This window comes from Cygnus olor, chromosome 10 (assembly GCF_009769625.2).
Source record: "Cygnus olor isolate bCygOlo1 chromosome 10, bCygOlo1.pri.v2, whole genome shotgun sequence".
Lineage (NCBI taxonomy): Eukaryota > Metazoa > Chordata > Aves > Anseriformes > Anatidae > Cygnus > Cygnus olor.
This window is the reverse complement of record NC_049178.1, coordinates 7,545,125-7,559,163: the sequence shown is the minus strand read 5'-3', so window position 1 is coordinate 7,559,163 and position 14,039 is coordinate 7,545,125. Positions and strand designations below refer to the sequence as shown.

At 48.3% G+C, this 14,039-nt stretch overlaps 2 protein-coding genes across 2 annotated transcripts in view; one reads left to right on the top strand and one right to left on the bottom strand.

Moving 5' to 3' along the window:
- Positions 1–739: 739 nt before the first annotated feature.
- SMIM4 (small integral membrane protein 4) lies at positions 740–2,623 on the bottom strand. Its single transcript, XM_040569250.1, has 3 exons — positions 2,490–2,623; positions 2,229–2,381; positions 740–1,095 (listed from the first exon to the last, which is right to left on the bottom strand). The coding sequence occupies exons 2-3, from the start codon at positions 2,377–2,379 to the stop codon at positions 1,028–1,030; spliced, it is 219 nt and encodes a 72-aa protein (XP_040425184.1). The 5' UTR covers positions 2,380–2,381; positions 2,490–2,623; the 3' UTR covers positions 740–1,027.
- Positions 2,624–2,772: 149 nt separating this feature from the next.
- The window catches only part of NT5DC2 (5'-nucleotidase domain containing 2), a 28,031-nt gene continuing 16,764 nt past the window's right edge, over positions 2,773–14,039 (top strand). The window contains exons 1-4 of the mRNA XM_040569249.1: positions 2,773–3,111; positions 9,302–9,486; positions 10,276–10,350; positions 12,289–12,344. Of these exons, the coding sequence (XP_040425183.1) occupies positions 2,853–3,111; positions 9,302–9,486; positions 10,276–10,350; positions 12,289–12,344 (575 nt within the window). The 5' untranslated portion in view covers positions 2,773–2,852. The remainder of the gene's footprint in view (positions 3,112–9,301; positions 9,487–10,275; positions 10,351–12,288; positions 12,345–14,039) is intronic.

Genomic DNA, 14,039 nt, shown 5'->3' with positions numbered 1-14,039 from the left:
CTCTTATGTCAATTGAAAACTTGCTCCTGTAGAAAAAAGCTACCAGGAGTTAGCGTAAAAATGTGTTTAAGTATATGAGCTCCCTTGGGTTTTGTTTTTAGGCTGGTGCTTTGATGTTAAGAATTGGCCTCCCGGGGAACTGTCAGCATATACACAAATCAACAGAAATAAAAGCAATTGCATTAATAAATGCGATATCGTACCAGAGTCACACTAATGCCTAGTCACTGACATGCTCCACGCTCATGAGGTCTAGCGTTGCTGTGATAAGGAATAAAACTGAAAAAGCAGTCCAGGACTGCTGTTAGCTCTTCTCTCCTTCTTTGGGAGGCATGCCTCCTGCAACAAGAATTCAGGTGCTATGGTTGCTGTGGCACATTCCTCCAAACCTGTGCCTGTTAACAGGTAAAGCATCAGATTTTTCTTCCCCTCAACCCTTGCCTCTCTCCATTGTTAGTCATCACCCCAGGTACTGTGCACGTACCCAGCGGAGCCTAAATGCACACGACTTTCCAAAGAGTGGGGGCAGAGTAAATAAGCACTGAGCTCTAAGTCTGTCCTATTTTATCTACTTAAAATTTCACTACACTGGAAAGAAAAATCAGACATGAGAGCAGCTTCCAACAGTACAAAGCAAACTAATTAAAAATGAATGTATACAATATGTAACTCAGTTCTCTCCCAGTGGTGCTGTCACAACAACGGCATTTCATCAAGCAAAGAAAAGCCGTAGCCAGACTGTTTATCCAGTTTAGTTTATTTAAAAGTACTGAAAAAAAAATTAAATAGGTGGCAAAGGTCTAAACACAATGAACTTCTCTCTGCTGTATTCGGTTTAGACACAAAACATTCACGATAAGAAGTGGATGTAGAATAATCTGCCAAAACCATCTGAGAGCATACCTCACAAACTTGCAGACTACAGTTCATGTTGCAGAGACAAAATTTTGCCCCTACCAACACCACGGCAGCAATGCTTCTTTGGAACGACTGAAGCTGTCAGGATGTTCCCCTTGAAACCTTCCAGCTAAAATTCACTTTTGTCCATCCTTGCCTTGTACTGTCTTTCAGATCGTTTCCTCCGGTAAACATCATCTGCAGCAAAGAGATTTTATTAGCATTATCCAACAGCAAGATGGTATTAAATGTATGAATCTTGTCATCTCAAACTTTTCAAACCAATTTCCTCTTACAGACATCAACAGGCAACTGGAGACAACATGAATCCTTATTACCACTTAAAAATAGCTCATTTCCCTCCCATCCAGGCTAAAGTTCTTCCCCTCAGTCTTGATTAAATGTTTTTATAGGAAAACTAAGTTTCCAGAGCAATACAGTCATTTTCCTACTTTCTCATGAGGATAATTAAAACCATAAATGCCTAAACTAGCTGAAGCTAAAAGGAAATGAAATTACAGGGACAAATTCCAATGCCTGAGGACTCAGCATGGCCTCAGTATTGTAGCTATTTCTAAAAACAGAGGTATCCACTCGTGTTGATGATCTTACTAGCTGTTCTGCCTGCCTTCCCCACACTGATCACCCCTAAATATCCATCACCAAATAAAAACTCTCACCGACATAAAAAGGTTACCAGTCTTGTACGTTGTTACCTTGCATGGATGACGGAACAGCATTATTACTGTATTACGAAATCATTTAGGCACAGCATTTTTTTCAGAGAAAAAAGAATGGGGCTTGGGCTGACGTGTAACAGCTGCCACGCAGATGATGTGCTTTGGTTTCTTACCTGCCTTTACTGCTACACAGGTGCGCCTCAGAAGGGTTAGATGGAAAAACCTGAGCACACCCAAGCCTTCAGGAGCAGTTTTGGTTGCAGTGAGCTTGGCAGCTGTGGGAATTGTGTCAAGCTGTTCTGTTCTACAGGAAACTCAGACAGACCTCCCACGAAAATGGGAGTATTCTCACATAACACGGAGCTAAATGCTCCATTCCGTGTTCTGAAGGACACGGAGGTTTCTGTTAGGGCTTCCTAGCGGGGAGCGAGCCACGCAGCCGACGTGCCTGAACTGCTGGGGACTCATTGCTGTCAGCTGAGAGAGGTGCTCCATGCCTCAATTACCTCATTAGGAAACACATTTCGGAGGAACCCGCTCCCCGTTTAAACTCCTACAGCCCCGGTGAGCCTGTCCCAACCTCAGAGCCCGCCTTAGCGCCGCCGTGGGGCTGGGGCGCCCCCGGAGCCCCGCGGGCGGAGCAGCACTCACAGAACGTCTCCTTGCCGACGCGGACGTGGATCATGACCCACTCCATGGCTCCCCCGAGGAGGAAGAAGAAGGGCAGGAAGCGGTAGGCGCCGAAGCGCTGCCTGCCGGGCACCCGCCGCAGGAGGCGCCTCACGCGGCCGCTCACCAACATGGCTGCGGGGACATGACAGGACGGGGCGGGAGGAGGGGGCGGCCATGGAGCCCCCGGCCCCGGCCCGCAGCCAATCAGCGCGGGCGGCGCCTCGCGCCCCCCCCCCTCACCTCCAAGCGCGGGCCCTCCGAGCCGCCGGGCGGCAGGACGCCACCGGCACCCACGTGACGCGCCGCCACGCCTCGATTGGCTGGGGCCGCGCGCAGCAGCGGGCGGGGCGCTCCTGGGCTCCCCGCCCCGGTCCCCTCGCGTGGGGCGGGGCGGGGCGGGGAGGGGCGAGCGAGGCCCCGCCCCCTCTCGCGGCGCGGCGGGGATTGGCTGCCCGGGCCGGGCCGGCACGCGCGGCGGGGCCGGGAGGGGCGGGGCGGGCAGCGGGGCGTGAGGGGCGCCGAGGGGAGCGGGGCGTGAGGGGAGCGGAGCCGTCCCCGGTCCCGTCCCCGGTCGCCCCGAGGTCCCTCTGCCCGGCCGGGGCCATGGCGGCGCTGGGCACCGCAGCGCTGCGGGTCGGCGGCGCGGCCCCCCGGCTCCTCGCCGCCTCTTGCCGCCGCGGGAGCAGCCACGGCTCCGGGGACGGCGGCCGCGGGCAGCCCCGGGAGCCGGCGGCCGGCGGCAGAGCGCGGCGAGGAGCCGAGCCCGGCCCCGCGGCGGGCAGCCAGCCCGCGGCGGCCGAGGGGGCCGACACCAGGAGCTACCTGTGGGCTCGGTACCACGAGATGAAGAAGCTGGTGTACGGTAAGCGCCGCCTGGGGCTCTGAAGCCACCAGACAAAGACTCTGTCTGTGCCGTTCAGTAGCTCGCTGTTAGCTCCTGTTGGTCTGAGGGCTCGGAGGAGGAAGGCGGCCAGCCATGGGCATCTGGGGGAACCGTCCTGCTGCTCTGAGGCTGGCAGCCTCTGTCACCGCTTCTTCCCCCACCTTGCAGCGCCCGAGGTCTGACATAAAGCGTAAAGCTCTGTTTATGGCATGGAAATGTAAAGAAGTTGGCCGCTGACCCGCTGGGCACACGGCCCTTTGCGCTCCAGCGCTTGCGGGATGAGCGCTCCTCTGCCCGAGCCGCTGCAGGCAGCGAGGGGTGCTCGCAGAAGTTATGCTGTTAGGCTGTACTTTTAGCCCCACTGCTGGAAAGAAATTCCAATGTCCAAGACTTGTATTGCTGTCTGTACCCTAAAATCCTCAAAGACATTTTTTTTCTGTTCGATGGCCGTGCTGATACCATAAATGCGGATGTATTAATAGGCTGTATCGCTGGCTCTTGGGAAAGTGCTCGCTTTACCGAGGCAGATTGTGAAGCCCGTTGTATTCACACCATTACGCTCCTTGGGATGCAAGTGGTTATGATGCAGTTATCGCTCCAGATGCAGAATTAATCTCCAGGGTTAAATGCAAAATGGAGTTGGATGGAGGTGCCCATGTGTTACAGAGCAGTCTCTTTACAAACCTTCATGTTGAATAAGAAGGCCGTCCTTTGTTTAAATAACAGCTCCCCAAACCAAAATTTCAGGACTGTGCTGTTATTCAAGTCCTGCGAAGAACAGGCATAAATAAAGTTGGCCCGAGTTGGTTTTAATTGTGGCTTTTACGACTCAGCCGAGTTGTGCCAAATGTGGCATCATCAGTCTTCTCCTTTGCTCTTGATTTCTAGCTTTGATGTAAAAGTGAGTGTGGTTGGGCTATGGGCTTGAAAACGTTGTCATGCTTTTGATTCATCAGTACGGCGTTCAGGAAGATCCCAGCGATGCCACCTTCTGTGTTCTGCCAGGCTCGGGTGCGGTGACGCAGAAACCAAAGCTAGGCAAAAGGTGCTGCTGAGGTAAAACCTCCCCTTTGGTCAGCCCAGGAGACGCCATTCTCATCCCGCCCCTTGCCTTTTGCAAGACTGACCCTCGAGGCCAAACTTCATTGCATCTGAGAATCTGAGAATACTACTTCCAGTTCGTGTGCCCAAAGGACAAGGGTGACTGTATGTCAGAGTGGTGGGGTTGACCAGGACTTGCAGTATTTTTGATGATACCTGAAGTGTCGAGGAAGGCTGATAAGTCTCTGTTAGTAAGCAGTGTCCAAAGTCCTGCCGTCTAGGAAACATCCCATCCCATCCTGAAACCCAGTGGATCTGGGAAGCAAGTGAAGGTTTGGCTGTGAGGAAATGTGTGTTTTTTCCTAGATCTTTTAAATGTAGCTAAAAATAAATCAGCTTTCCTGAGGAGCTTTTGAAAGAACTGTTAACTTGTTGCCTCCGCATGGCGTTGAGTGGTTAAATGAGAGAACCGCTGAACAAAGCGAGAAGTTTGCAGTGCAGATGGTGAGAATTTGGTTAGGTTTTGCTAATGCTGAGGGCGTAGGTCAGAGGTAGTCCTTGCTGTTTTCACGTTGTACAGACCAAGAAATACCTTTGCAAGCCACGCTCAGCAGCGTGTGCCCATCGCCTTCAGTAGTGTGCAGAGAGAGGATGGCACCTCTGCGTGGTCACTGCGCTGCTGACTGACGTAGAGGAGAGGTGGCTTTTGCAGTCCAGCACGTTTTGATTCTGCTTGTGTTGCTAATCTCAAGCAGGCACAAAGATTTAAGGGGCTCAATCTCTACCAAGCCAGGAGACAGCCTGGTTCTGCGATAATGGGAGCCATGCAGATCGCTTGGGGAGTGTGCCTGTTCTGCAGGTTGTGGCACCTACTAGATTGAGCTGGGAACAGAAATGAGAAATAGCAGCTGGTACTGGAAGTCAACTTCTAAGTTCAGCTTTTCCTAACGTAAAGTATTTTTTCTAGTAAAGAACTGCATAAAGAACATTTGTCTAGTGCCTTTGTGAAGATTTTTTAATGTCATTTTGGAATAAAACAGTATTTTTTTAATATTGCATTTGATTTGTATAGGTTTTACTGGAGAGAAATCCCAAAATATTTGGGCATAATGGCGTGAATTCGAGTTAGTGCTCCAGAGTAACTTTCAGCACTCTTTTAGTGCAGTTCTTCTGTAACTTAGCGCTCTGTAAATAATACTTGTGTCTGCCTAGGCAAAGCCTGTCCTCTTGGTTGAGGCATCTGCTTGGGGTTTTTGGAATGCTTTGCAGGAATTGCTGTGACTTGGTACAAAACAACACTTCAAAAGGATAAAGAAGTGCATGGAAAGGAGAAAAACTGGCGGTTTGTCTCTAGAAAGCAAGTCCACGTGAGCAAAGGGAACTTTTATTTGTGGTGTGGAGCATAGTGACCGTCTACTTTTCGGTGTCGCTCTTTTCCTCATCAATCTTACAGGGAAGGTCCTGCAGACCTGCGGGGTTAGAGCTCTGTGAGCGCGCAGGGTGGGAGGGATAGGCACAAGGTGCCTTTTTTGTGTGTTATTCTTCACTAATGCTGTGGATCTGAGGCTGAGGGAAAGCGAGTGCTTCCTGCTGCGCTGGCGGTGCCCCCGGGAGCTGAGGAGAATGCAGGACGTGTTTGGCACCTCCGACAGGGTTGTTTTTCAGATCAGAAGGGGCCATGTGGAGTCCCGAAGTCTCTGACCATCGCTCACGGTTAATTACCCACGTTTGTTTCCTTCTCTGCTGTCATGCTGGGATTGAGGGTTAGTGCTTTATAACAATCGCGGGCTACTGCCTGCGAAGAGGCACTTACACTGCCACAAAGGTACTCCAACTGAAGCAGCTGCTCAGTGCCCCACAGCAGTTGTGCGCTTGCCTTGCGCTTACACCCCGCTGTAAAAAAGGCTCGTGTCCGAGCACGTTTCCTCGCGGTCTGCCTTTGCTGCTGGTTCCCTCGTGCCCGGTAGCTGGGAGTGAGCTGGACAGTGCCGAGCCGTGCGTACGCAGGGACGTGCAGACACTTCCCTAAAGCCGTCGGAGTTGCAAATCGGAGCGAATTGTGCAAGTGCGCAGATTCCAGGGGGCTGTGCCTGCTGCAAGGGCTGGTTTTCCCCTCCGTGCTCAGCTGTGCACACGCCGGCTCCCCGTGAGCTGGTACGTCCCAGGCGAAGTGCTGAGCGGGCAGTGACGGGCTGCCACGCCGCCTGCCGCTCCTGTCCCACCCAGGCGGAGGAAGTGGCTGAGATTGTCGTCCTTCTTTGATAACCCCAACCGGTCTACGCTTTGTTTCTTCTTGCTGTCATTTATTGTAACTGCCCAGCGATCCCTCTTTACAGAGGAAAAGCAAAAGCTGTTGTGGGAAGAAAAAAGAAAAAAAAGGCAATTCCCCCTCGCTGGGCTCTGGTGGGTGTCTGTTTGCTTTGAGTCGCCGATTGCCACACAAATCGAGGCAAAGATCCCGGGCTGACTACGTGCCGCGTGGGAACCGAGCTGCCGCGTCCAAGTCAGCAGCTCAGGGCTTGATTAAACACCCAGAATTTTTAACTTCCCAGCTGATTATCTTAAAAAATAAATAATAATAAAAATAAATACACAAACAGAAACCCAAACACCTTGAAACGTGGTTTGTTAAGCCAGGCACGTAAGGGCTGTCATATTGAAAGCAATCCTGTACAGGCTCTTCCCTGCAGTCATTTGAACCTGGGGATTTCCAGAAACGAGGACAGGCCGTGGAGGAGAAGACTGAGCACAGGGTGACTCTTGCCGGGTCTCTGGCAGGGTGAGGAGGAAGAGCTGGCAGCTCGCTGCCCCTCGCCTCGCCCCCAGGGCAGCAAGGAGACAGATACCTGTGTGGTGCTCCAGGAGGCGTATGGAGGGAACGTGGTACACGGGAAGCTGTGGTACTAAAGCGTTTTGGCTAGCATGTGCACCTTTCTTTGGTGTTCATGAGGTCAGCGAGAACATGCCGTTAAGTTAGTGACCAAATGTCTGAGTGGAGGAGAATTAGCCTGCCTGGAGGCTGTTGGAAAGCAACAGGGGCCCTGTACGTTTGAGGCGGGCAGGGAGGAGCATGACTTCATCCAGTGGGTCTACCAAAATGTGCTGTAAATCTTTGAGCAAGCAGCGAATGTTGGAGGAGCTTGATCTCTCTGTAGGGGTATGGTAGCAGCAAGTGGGGTGCGTTTGTCATTAAAAAGTGTGCTTTTGTTAGGAGAGGAAAGTGCTGCATGTTGCACGGCAGTGTGATTAGGATTTTACTGTTTTCCTTGCAAAGAAGAAAAATAATAACAGCCTACAAATGGCAGCGTGGATTTAGAAAAAAATTTTCCCACAAGTTATCTGGAGGTGAGGGCAGGAAATGGAGGTCTGTTTGTTTATAGCGCAGAAAGCATTTATGATGAGAGGATGAAAGTTGTGATCATCTGAATCTTATTTACATTCCCTATCTTTTAAAGTCCCAGTGGAAAGTACTCTGATTGCATCCACTGTCCTCGGCCTCTTCCAGGAACTTTGCCGCCAGCAGAGTGACTGAAACGGGGCTCTCCTTCTCGCTGTGTAGCCACTAGGTCGGCCCTCCGGCCCCAGAATGCTGCCTTCTCTCCCGGTAATTCTCCTCTGGTGGAACGCATTTGAAGGCCCTAGGCAAGGGAGCTTGGACAGAGGGTTGGGTGTGTTTTTGTAATGCATCTCTCCCTTGGAAAACAGCTGATGTTATCATGTCTGAATCCTGTTCCGTTGATCACCTCTTTGGATTAGTGCTTGCAAATGTACGTTGGGCTTTTACCTAAAGCACCCTTTGTAAATTCTGTAATCGTTTTAGGCAAAGTCTTAATTGGGAATGGTTGGTATCACTTTCTAATATTTTTTTTGTTCTAGATTCAGATGAGACTTGGTTTTATAGCAAGGAAGCACTAAAGAACTAACCCAGGGATTCTTGCTAAAAGCCAAAAGTTAAGGTAGGAAGGGAAAAAAAAAAATCCTACCCGCTGATGCTGTGTAGGATCTGGAAAATGTCTGTGCTTTTCCTGTCATTCAAAGAAAAAAATTACCTGTCTCTGAGGGGGGAGGAAATGTCTCCTCCTCCTCTCTGTCCCTCCATGTGGATGTGAGTAGGGAATCTACTGCAGGGAACTGTTTTTATTGCTTTTTGTCATCCTGCAATGGACAACTGTTGTGGAGTGGGAAGCCTGGAGAGGGTCTGTTCCTGCCCCTCCTATTGTGGTGTAGCTGAAGTGCTTGGCTCTCCGGAGTGGCTCTGAAAAGGACATCCAGGCTGTTCAGCTGCTGGCTCACTAAACCCCCATTTTGCCAGTGGTGTGCGGAGCAAAGTGTTATTCACAAGCAGTAACCCCTGTTTTGGAGTGACGAACAGCGTGCAGCTGAGCTGTTTCCACAGCTGCTTATCAGAGGAGGGCAGATAACTTACTGCTATCAGCGTTACACGCTCCAAGAGCATAGCTTAATGTTTTTTTTTCCCTGTTTGTGTGTTTTTCTTGTTTGTTAGTTTTACATTTTGTTGGTGTTTGTACAAAACTTCGTTTTATCCTGTCCATTATAATGAAAATAAAAATGCCCCGGCGGTACCTGAAGGATTGTTTCATGAAGTCTGGCTGCTTCTGTGGGAAACAAATGCCAAAAGGCAGACCTCAGAATTCCCAATTTGAAGGAATCCAGGTTCCTCAGGGAGGAGAGTTCTCCTGTTTGTGTTGCTCACATTTGAAGTGAGGGGCACATGGTTTCCTGCTGATGCATTACAGCTGCCTTTCACATCGGTGAGCCTGCTGAAAACGCAGTTGCTGTGAGCTAGAAATTTGACACTTGAAAATTGCTGGTCAAAATTGGGTAGGCTAGAGCCCAAGGACGTTGTTTTGTGTCTTCCTGACACAGACAGTCAGTCTGACTGTTAAAATGGTTAGCACAATCGCCAGACACAGCCAGAGGTTTCACAGTGTGCTTTCTCATGGGGAGAGTTATGTGTGTGGGCTAACTGGGGCAGGCTTTGCCTGCAGCACTGTGCTCCTTTGCTGCTGCAGTGTCATGCTTCCTGCTGCTGCCAGGCTCAGAATCGAAAGTTTAAATTTTGGTTTTCCTCTCAGTTTCTCTAATCTTTCCCTTTCCCTCCTCTTAGATCTGCTTCCACCAGGAGTCTGCAGTCTCCTCAACCCAGCCGCCATCTACGCTAACAATGAGATCAGCCTGGGTGATGTTGAGATATATGGCTTTGACTACGATTACACATTAGCGCAGTATTCTAACTTACTGCACTCTATGATTTTCAACACTGCCAGAGACATCCTAATAGAACAGTTCAAGGTAATGATGTGCTAAGAATTTCCGTTCAATTCATCTCACTTCTCTTTTCGACCCCCCAGCCATGCTTGTAAAATGCAGCATTGTGCACATGTGGCAATGACTCGTTTTACTGAGGTAAATTTCACATTTCGCGGTCTTCGATTGCGGAAGGTTTTGTCTGTATCTGGAACGATTTTGCAGTCAGACAATTTACCATGCTCTACATTCCTGAGGTTTTATAAGTATGGAGCAGGAGCCTTAGTCTAAAGTATCTGTTCTGTTTTCCCTAACTATGGCAATTGTGCCCACAGAATTTCTGGTTTGGTGGTACACAGGGTGGATAAACGAGGTGTGCGCCAGCACTGAAGCTGTACAGGACTTGACCTGTGCGAGTTAATGTGTGTAACACTGTATAGTGTGTCTAGTAATAGCCACCTTTGCAAAGCATGTCTGCTCTGTGTTTCTTCTAGTCGTGTCTATCTCCTTTTAGAGCGGCTCTGCGGTGCCACTGATTTGCCAAATACATGCATTGAATAAGCTTACTAGAAGTCTCCTCACTGCCAGAGCAAATCTGTTAAGTTTTTGTTAGTGACCGTTAAATGAGAGGAACTATTCTGGAGGCTCCTGATCCTTTATGTCTTTCTCCACTCACTTGCTTTGTTGAAGGGGCAAAACGAAGTCCATATGTTCCTTAGTGAGTTTATGCCTGAGGTGAGAGGACTGGTAGGCCTAAGCCAGCTCAGTAGGTGAAATAATTTTGCTGATAAGTAATCCTTATGTCTCTTACGATGTTGCTCTCTGTTTTCCCAGTATCCGGAAGGGCTTGGGAAGTATGACTACATTCCAGGGTTTGCCATACGTGGACTTCACTATGATGTACAAAAGGTAAGCTGTACAAAGTTCAGCCTCCTGGGCTTTGTCTTCCGTTGTGTTCTGGTTTTAGTGGAAATGCTTTCTGTCACTGTTTACAATAACGTTGATCACCAGCCTATCAGTGAAAAATGTAGTCCGGGTGCTTATGCCTTCTGCTGTGTAGGTGGTTCTTGCTTACAAACATCCCAAGGCTAAAGTGTCTTATGTGTGCGTAGCCCCTAGCAGACTGGGACATGCTAGCAAAGACCTCTGGTAAACAGCCTTGCCAATTTAAGTCAGTTATTTCCACAAGCTAATTAATTGAAAATTTAGCATGTTTGCGTGATCATTTCAGTCTTTTAGGAAATTTAAACAACAAACCTCAGTCCTGCATCTCCAGCAAGTACTTGCCAGGAGCAGAGGCAGTATGCCTTGCTCTAATAATAGAAATGACTTGTCAGGAGAGCGCTTTAGGAAGCCTTCCCCACCCCCCACCCCGAATAATAGGACTGCCTGGAAAAAGATCCAAGCTACTTGAGATGCATGCTTCTTAGGAGCACAGGCGAGCAAAGCGCAATCTTTAACCCTTTTTCAGCGCGTTGGACCCATTCCATGAAAGCCTGATGCCCAGTGATGTCACGCCGGCTGCTGCAGCCGGGCAGTCAGGTGGGAGAGCAGCAGAGAAAGTTGCTTCATTTTGCAGTAGCTTTTCTTATGTCGAGCTTTGAGCAAGTTCAGGGGAGCAGGCAGTACACTCTGCAGTGTGCGTGCTGCTCTCCAGTGGGGAGGGTAAAGGAGGGAATGAAGAAAATACTTTGTAGAGTTTTCCCACGTCTTTCCTCCTAACTGAGGGGACAGAATGGCAGCAGATAGCTCATGCCTCTGACTTTACAATGTAAGAAGTTAATCTGTGAGAAAATGAAGTTTCTTTCTGTTAAAATATGTTGCCAGTATATCAGAGGAACACAGAGGTGACGAGCCTAGCCAGGCAAAGTACTCTTTGAGTGAGTAGGGGGTGAGAATTCTCTCTTCTTGGGATCAGAGCTTCTAAAACACATGAAAACCTGGGTAGTGCCTGTCCAAGTCAATCTTTCAGCATATTTGCTTGCACTCCTCGCAAACTAGTGGGAGGTCTGCCTACAGTGTAACAAGCTGCACTGATGTGGTGTAGAGATAAAAGAATGTGCCTGCAGGTTGTGAATGCTCTGTGGAATCAATTACCTCACCCTGTGGTAGGAACAGGACAAACAGTTTGATGCTGTGTCCTGCTTTTATTTGCAGAGTGATACCGGATTGGTGTGAGGCTGTTTTCTGTGCATTGAGAACTTGTATTACGGTTTCAGAAAGATGGACGGGCAAGAGATTTTTCACAAATAGGGGAGCCTGGTATGAAAACCTCAAAGAAAGTTCTACTGTTACTAGCCTGGCGTGCTTGTGAGCATCTTAGCTTAAATGTCTGTTAGGGAGGGCAAGAATTAACATAGGGAAGGGTTCCTGTGTGAAGAAAATGACTGGGTACAGCTGCACTCTAAGTCAAGACTTGTCCCCTTAGTTCTGTTTAACATAAATGGGATGAGAAATTGATCTCTTGTGCATGTCTGCTCCTTTGGAACGTGTGTGCTTTTGGAAAGGAGATGAGAGGAGACTGTCTGAGTCACAGAAACATTGTCCTCTCCCTTTCTTTTTTCAACTGCATCCTTGTCCACAAGCTGCATACCCGTCAGAGCGTAACAGGCAGCAGTGTTTCAGTTTATGGAAAGATGGTCTTTTGCTAGAGAGGCTTCTAAAAAGTCACAATTTGGATCAGTTTCTGTAAAAGTGGCTGGGAAGTAAGTATAGTGTAAAATACATAGATGTGGGATATTTGTGTTGAAATTTATTTTCTATATGACGTGTACAGCTTGAAAGTTCAATAAAAGTTCAGTGTAAACCCACCTGATTCTAACTGTAAATATCTATCCATTATCACAGAGTCTTCTGATGAAGATCGATGCTTTCCATTATGTCCAGCTTGGGACAGCATATAGGTCTGTCAGTTCTCAAAATCATTTTCTACATGCCTGTATATGCAGGTGTAGATTACTAAATCTGAGTAATCATGGTTCATGGTATATGGGCTTTTTTTTTTTTTTTTCTTTTTGTGCAAAGTATGGTCTTGTCTGGCTTATCCTGTTTCTACTTGCTTCAAGTGCTTACCTGGCATATAATTTCAGGGAGTTATTTTTCTCAAGGATTTCAAGCCAAGTGTAGGTGGGAAGACCTGGAGCTTTTTGTAATGGTTAATGACACATCTGGTCGTGTACTGCGTGTAATGTCTGAGTTGCAGCTGCAGCGTGGCTGGGTTACTGTCTATGAGTAAACAGTGCAACTAGGGAAGGACTCACCCGTACACGGTCCGTGTACGTGCCTGTCTTCTCCGAGCAGGAGCATATCCCAGCAGTGGTATGCCTTGCCTCGTCACAGAGCTAAGAGGACAGTGGTGTGGATGTGCAAATAAGCAGTGCAGGCACGTCACTAAAGCAATGATGCCTGAGAATCTGGGCTTAGTTTATGGCCTAGCTTGTCCTATTTTCCCATCTCCTCTGTTGTTCTCCGAGGAGAGCTGGATGTGGTTTAGAATAAGTGACTAAAAGAGCACAGAGCAAAGGGACTGCTTCCACACGGTGCCTCCAAAAACTTTTGAGGCTGGAGGCGACTGGGAGAAGATCCTGCCCCAGTGCGAAGTGGGGTTGGTGTGTTAGAAGTAGTAAATCGTAGATATCTGTAGCAAAGCTCCTGTAAATCTGTGCTGTATTTCCTGAGCATGGAAGCCAATGACTTTTTTTTTTTTTTTTTGAACTTAGCCCTTTTGCTGTTAAGTTTCAGTCGCAGTAAACACTCTAAGAATATTAAGAAAGGAATTTCATAATCAGAGAGAATTGGCTTCTTTGAGTGCTAGGTTTTTATTTGAGGGGAGAGAGGGTTGGTACTACCACACATTTTACTGCAGCATTAGAAAGAGATTTTTAGTGAAAAATGCATTTAAACTTTTTTTTTTCCTAGTGTCCTTTTGTAACCATTCTTCCTGAAGTGTCTTTTTCCTAAACTGTCCTTTGCTTTTGAGCAAAACTTAGGCAACTTTTAACTTCTTAGAGGCTCTACATTGACAGAATAGGTAAGGAGAGAGAGAAAGTTGCTGACTGCTTGACTAAACAGCTATCACAAATTGTGCAAGAGGCAAAACCTGCAGAAGTCAGAAGGCTGAATGATAAGGACTATACAACCAGCCCTAGCTGTGGTTCTGGGGGAAAACAGCATCCGTGTTGAATGGTCTGTTAGTGAAGGACTTGTTTTGCTCAGGAAAACTGAATAGGTAGGAAATCTCTTTTTCAGGAAGCTTTTTTTTCCTACACCTTTGCATTTAATGGTGATAAACCTCATGGAAGCAACCTTTCCAAAACTACAGTTACCCAGTGCTGCCAAAGTCAGGCCAGGGGGCCTATTTGGTGGGGCAGTCCTGCCAGCAGACTGACAGCAGACAGAGGGAAAACCTGCCTGAACTCTGCTGGAATGTGGATAAAGCCCCTCAATTAAGTTGAAGGAATGAACAAGGTATTTGGAAAATGTCTTAGGGAAAGTTTTATGTGAATCTTTAGAACTGCGGAGCTGTCTCGCTCTCTGGCTGTCTCTTCCGTGCAAAAGAAATGTGTGAGTTTTAGAAATGAGCTTGTCTGTCCCCATCT

Bases quoted from the DNA above. Each gene is read 5' to 3' on its own strand.
- SMIM4 (XM_040569250.1), bottom strand. From the start codon at position 2,379: ATGTTGGTGAGCGGCCGCGTGAGGCGCCTCCTGCGGCGGGTGCCCGGC. The intron at 1,096-2,228 runs GTGAGTGCTGCT...TCTTTGCTGCAG, and splicing joins CGTCGGCAAGGAGACGTTCT to ATGATGTTTACCGGAGGAAA.